We start from the raw sequence: 6,172 nt of genomic DNA on the forward strand, positions 1-6,172 counted from the left end.
GAGTTATCTCAATTTGCTTTATATGTAGATGAAGAGCCCTTAACTTTTAATGAAGCAGTTGCAGATAAGAGATGGATTGATGCCATGAAAGAGGAGATTGATGCTATTGAGAGAAATGACACATTGAGTTTGACCTCACTTCCTAAAGGTCAAAAATCCATTGGTGTCAAGTGGGTGTACAAATTGAAGAAAAATGTTGAAGGAGGTGTAAACAAATTCAAGGCTAGACTTGTAGTCAAAGGGTACAAGCAGAAGCAAGGGATAGATTATGAAGAGGTTTTTGCACCAGTTGCCAGATTTGATACAATCAGATTAATTTTTTCTATTACAGCAATGAATAAATGGCAGATTCATCAATTAGATGTGAAGTCGGCATTCTTGAATGGTGTCTTGGAGGAAGAAGTATATATAGATCAACCTGAAGGTTTTATTGTAAAGGAAAATGAGCATATGGTGTATCGTTTAAAAAAGGTATTGTATGGCTTGAAGCAAGCCCCAAGGGCTTGGAACCTATGCATTGATAAGCATTTTGGTGAAGAAGGCTTCACTAAATGCCCTTAAAAATATGGCGTGTATATGAAGATAGACTCAAATGGCAACAGGTTGATTATATGCTTATATGTGGATGATTTGCTTATAACAGGTGATGATGAGAAGATGATTGCAGACTTTAAATCAACTATGTTTAGAAGATTTGATATGACAGATGTTGGCCTCATGTCATTATTTTTGGGTATAGAAGTGCATCAGAAAGATGATGGCATTTGGATATGTCAAAAGAGATATGCTAAAGAGTTGCTTGAGAAGTTCAGGATGAATAATTGCAATAGTGTGTCTACACCAATGCAAACTGGAGTTCATTTCACAAAAGAAAGAGAAGGAAATTTGGTTGATCCGACATTGTACAAAAGCTTGATTGGGAGCCTTAGATACTTGATAGTGACGAGACCAGACATTGTGTATAGTGTGGGCATCTTGAGCAGATTCATGGAGAATTCAAGGGAGTCTCGTTGGCTTGCGGCGAAGAGGATTCTTAGATATATCAGTGGCACAGTTGAGTTTGGCCTTCATTATCAGTGCAGTGGAGACATGAAGTTACTTGGATATTGTGACAGTGATTGGGCAAATGATCATGAGAAAAGAAAGAGCACAAGTGGATGTGTTTTATGTTGGTGATACATCCTTCACTTGGAGCACAGAGAAGCAGAAAGTTGTGTCATTATCTACATGTGAGGCAGAGTATATAGCAGTGGCGGCAGCGGCTTGTGAAGCAATGTGATTGAAGAATTTGCTGAAGGAATTTTTTGGAGAGATTGATGAAGCTACAACAATTTATGTGGACAACAAGTCGGCGATCGCATTGGCCAAAAATCCAATACATCATGGCAGGAGCAAGCAAAATGATGTGCGTTATCATTTTATCAGAGATGCAGTAAAAAAGGGTCACATTAGCATGGAGCACTGCAGTACAGAGGATCAAGTAGCTGATTTGTTCACCAAAGCATTGCCGACACCGAGGTTCCTAAAGCTATTGAAGATGCTTAGGATGAAGAAAGTTTTGGATTGAGGGGGAGATTGTTGGATATTATCAAACCAAAACGATGCATTGGTTCCTTTAATTTTTCTTTTGGTTTTATTTTATTTACTTTATTAGACAGTTTTAAAAACTGTTTTGCAGTTTTTTGTTTTAGTTTGTGTGAAGGGCCGTGAAGGACTTAAGAGTCTTTATTGCTCTCTATTTTTAGTTTTTCGTTTTGTGTGAGAAGTTATCCCGTGAAAGTGATAGGATTGTGTGCTCTCTGTTTTTGTTTTCTGTGTGAAAAAGACGAGTTTTATTTTTTCTCTCTGTTCCGTTCCCGTAAAGTTTAGTGAAGAAAAAAGTTTGTTTCTTCAGTTTTTCTTCTTCAAAAATTTCTTGTTCTGTTTTTGCTTCCATCAAATATCTGCACAACGCTGTTGCTTCGTGCCAACTTGTGTCAAGGGTTTGTTTGCAATGCAGAAGAAGATCCGTATGCTTGGTTGGAGGGAAAACCAAGTAAAAGACTAATGATTTTTTTTTTTTTTGCAGGGGGTGGGGCGGGGTTGGGGGGGGGGGGGGGGGGGGGGGGGGGACGTTAACGCCGTTGGGAATACATCAAGGTTACAGAATACCTATTGGTGTTTTGCTTTCACTAATTAATAAGCTTCATGACATAAAATTTGCTACAACCTTTTTAATTTGGGCCATTAGACCTATCTTATTAGACCACTGTATTCAAAAATGGCTTTGAATTTTCTAGGAAAATATAAAAAATATCAAATAGTTAAAATTCAAAATAGTCAAAAGCATTGAAGATGATTGGCGTTTAAATTGACATTTGAAAATTTAAATTTAATTTTTTTTAAAAAAAAATTGATGCTCTAAAAATCTCAAAGATAAATGTATAGTCAAAGTCAAGCCTTATTTTTCTTAATTGAATGAATAATTGAAGAAAATAAAAATAATGAAGGGAGTTTAAAAATTATGATTACAATCTAAAAAATAAAATAGTAAGAAAGATTATTCAAATGAAGCCTAAGTACTCTATCAAACATGTTTTCTTCATAAGATAAACATTAGACTCCACAACTTCGTTCGATGGGGCAAACGGATATAAATAAATTCGCAAGAGAAAGGTATAGATCAATACTGAAGAACGCATCAAGAAACTCTATCTTTCAAGTTTTATTCCAATATAGAACCATTAAATTTGTACAAACTCACAATTAACTGCACGAAAAAGTAAGAAAAAAAAAGAAGCTATAGCCCAAGGCTAAGATCCACACCTCTCTCCGTTCCTTCTTCCTTCTCCTTCCCCTTACTTTTCCCACCATCTCCAACATTAGAAGAACTCATCACAGCTTGCGAGAAATCCTCCCACTCAAAGGACGGCTTCCAAAGCAAGCTTTCCCTTTTCTGCCGCTTACTCGGCGGCGCTGTCTGCCACAGCATTCTCGTAGCTCTGATGTTCTCTATAAGCACGTAGAATTTCTTCATCTTCTCCTCTTCCTCCTCCTCCTCCTTCCTCTCCTCTCCTTCCATTTTCTCGCTATTCATTCTTTATGGAGAAGAAGAGGTGGAGAAAACAGGCCGTCTGGCTTTGTTTAAATAAGGTTAAAAACTATATAGAATAAGACTACGGGGAGAGACCTGCTGAAAACTATGCGGTCGTAATGAGAAGGCATTTGACCGGCAGTCTGTGAGCACGAGGCATGCGTGATGGACCACGTGTCACGATTTTCACGCCTTAATGACGTGATGGACGGACGTCTGCAGATGGCGTTATTATTGTTTTTTTTTATTTATGAAATTAGATATAAATATAAAAATATGGCTTCAATTATTAGGCCACGTGATTCGATGACTAATTTCTCCAAATCTGAGTCCACGTGTTTATGCTCTGAGGAGCTTTTTTGTGTATCTGCTTTTATTTTTCTTATTATTTGCTTGATCTGATTCGAGCTTATTTTTGTGCTCGGGTGAGCAGTCCCTTCTTGTTTTGGGACCTTTTGTGTTCTTTATTTTGATTATCTGTAACCTTTTTGAGCTTAATATATGGGCTATGACCAATTTTTTTTTTTAAAAAGTCAACGTTTTCCCCTCAAAAAAAAAAAAAAAAAAAAAACATTAGGCACCTACGGTAGTTGATTCATACCGTCGATGTCCTGAACGGGGCTCTATAATTTATAATATTGAAAATGGGAAAATTTATTTTGATCTGTTGGTTGAAAATTTTGATTGTTGATTAATTGAATTTAGGTTTGAGTTTTGAATATGTGATATGTATATGAGTTTATCTTAGTTGGCCTAAATGTAAAAAGAGAGAGAGAGAGAGAGAGAGAATTTATTAAAGTTGATTATAAAGGCTGTAAAATTTGAGCCGGATATAGAATTAGAAAGAGATGCTTAAGATTTAATTATATGATTATAACTGAATTTGATGATACAATAAAAATTTAAATTAATAAATAATGTAATTTTTTTTTGTTAAAACTCACAGTGGGGCCTACGCGTTAATTTCCAAAAATCGGTTACAAAGTTCTTAGAAGGACCCTCCAGCTCGCTACTACTCAAGGAGCTACAATCAAAATAGAAATAAAAAAACCTAAGAGTCGGTGGTTCCTTTTTCTAGGATTACAAAAACAACATAAATAAAGACTCGGGCTGTGAGTAGACAACACCCAAAAAAGGAAGAGCAGATTAATCTCGTTCAGCTCAATTTTCCTGCAAAAATTCAGATGAAAATAGAAATAGCAATGCGAGAACGAAAACGAGAGTACCTTGCGGTCATTGAAGCTCCCAAAATAAAATGTTAAGATTACCATTCAAGAAACTCTCCAAAAAGAAAAATTAATAAGAAAGAAGTTAACACAATAAAAAGAGTCTTTCAGATTCATACTGGAATACCTATTACGATGATCATAGAATAACCCCAACAAAAACCACTAATTGTAACGAGAATTCCAGCCATCCAGACAAAGCACCTGATTAACCTCCTTCCTCATAAACACCATATCATATAAACTATACCACATATAAGACCAACCAAACCCAGAACTGCCAGCATTTCTCGTATTAAAAAAGATCAAAGCCAAGCTACTACCCAGGTTGAACGAATGGATCTCATCCATAACAAAAAAAGATTCACCTCCCCATCAATAAAACCCCTGGCATTGCAACCACAGTCCTGAAAATAGTAAGATAATCTCCAAAATGAATGATTGACTATCCAATAGCCCAGAACTGGTAACAGTTAGCTCAATTAAGCAACCCTCAAAAACCTTGATAACATGAGCAAAACAGATCGTGAATTTGAGAAAACAAAAACATAACATCACATAAGTATGTAACCCATAAGGCTTCAGATGACCAATCGAATTATACAACAGGCACCAAAAATCAGTAGAGACAGTGAAAGGAGAGAACACAAACAGTTCCCCATAGCAACCAGAACCAGCAACTAGAAGGCAAGACAAACAAACCCACTGGAAAACCAAATGGTGAACCACAGACAACGAACAAACAAAAACATCAAACACGGCGAATATAGGGTAGCACAGATTTATCAATGGTAATCATATATTTCAAAACCGTATGCAAACAAGTGATGTTCAATCCTGATAACTATCCAGTTGACACCCAAAATTTGCCAACCAATCCGCGCAAGCATTAGCTTCACGATAAATATGTTAAATCGAATAATTGATAGTAGACAAAGACTACTTAATTTTCCTGATCAAATAGAAATTCTGAGGATTGCCCAACACAATATTGTTGATAATTTGAACCACAAGTTGAGCATCCACCTCAATCCAAATATTGTCAAAACCCAATTTAGTACAAATGTCAAGACCATAAGATAAACTAGTAAGTTCAGCAGTGATAACAGAGCAAGGCTTTAAAGGACCAGCAAAAACCGCTTTAACATTACCGTGATGATCCCGGATAATACCTCCCGTACCAGCGCAATAGTTCCTAACAGAGCCATCAGAATTTAATTTAACAAACATAAATTTCAGTTTAATCCAAGTAACCAACTTGTCAAAACCCATCAGATTCCCCTCACCTAAAGGAATACCAAGAGAAATAGCGAAATCCCTACATTTGCTAAAATGCTTAGCCTAAATAAGCATACAAGAGAACAGATGTAGGATTTTATAATTAATATTAGAGATGATTTGATTAGCATTCATCTTAATGTCATTATTCTTAGCTTCATTTCTAGCTTTCCAAATGAACCACAGAATAAGAATAGGCACTAAATTAAGAATGCGGCCTTTAGAAGGAGTCACCCACCCTTTTAATAAAACAGGTAAATCATTGGCAATAACCCCACAATTGATTTTAGCCAAGTTAATAAAATGATTCCAAAACTTGAGAGCAATTTTACCATTCACAAAAAGATGATTAACACTTTCAATATTAGAACAACATTGACATTTAGACGGGAAACTAAAACCTTTTTTCTGAATTAATTCGTCCACCGGAATGAAACCTTTGAGGCATCTCCAAGCTAAAAGAGTATCAGAAACAGGGATATTGTAATGCCATAAAGCAGAATAAGTAAGCGAAGATTCATATTTAATTCTGTAAGTATCCCACACATTTTTTATTTGAAATTTACCAGAAGAAGACAGAGTAAACAAGATTTTA

General features: G+C 35.9%; 1 protein-coding gene across 1 annotated transcript; it reads right to left on the reverse strand.

Moving 5' to 3' along the window:
- Positions 1-2,779: 2,779 nt before the first annotated feature.
- Positions 2,780-3,061, reverse strand: LOC110102226 (NRR repressor homolog 2-like). Its single transcript, XM_020830469.1, has one exon. The coding sequence runs from the start codon at positions 3,059-3,061 to the stop codon at positions 2,780-2,782; it is 282 nt and encodes a 93-aa protein (XP_020686128.1).
- Positions 3,062-6,172: the final 3,111 nt, after the last annotated feature.

Source organism: Dendrobium catenatum, unplaced genomic scaffold (assembly GCF_001605985.2).
Source record: "Dendrobium catenatum unplaced genomic scaffold, ASM160598v2 fragScaff_scaffold_1059, whole genome shotgun sequence".
NCBI lineage: Eukaryota > Viridiplantae > Streptophyta > Magnoliopsida > Asparagales > Orchidaceae > Dendrobium > Dendrobium catenatum.

Coding starts and splice junctions, on each gene's coding strand:
- LOC110102226 (XM_020830469.1), bottom strand. CDS start 3,061: ATGGAAGGAGAGGAGAGGAAGGAGGAGGAGGAGGAAGAGGAGAAGATG.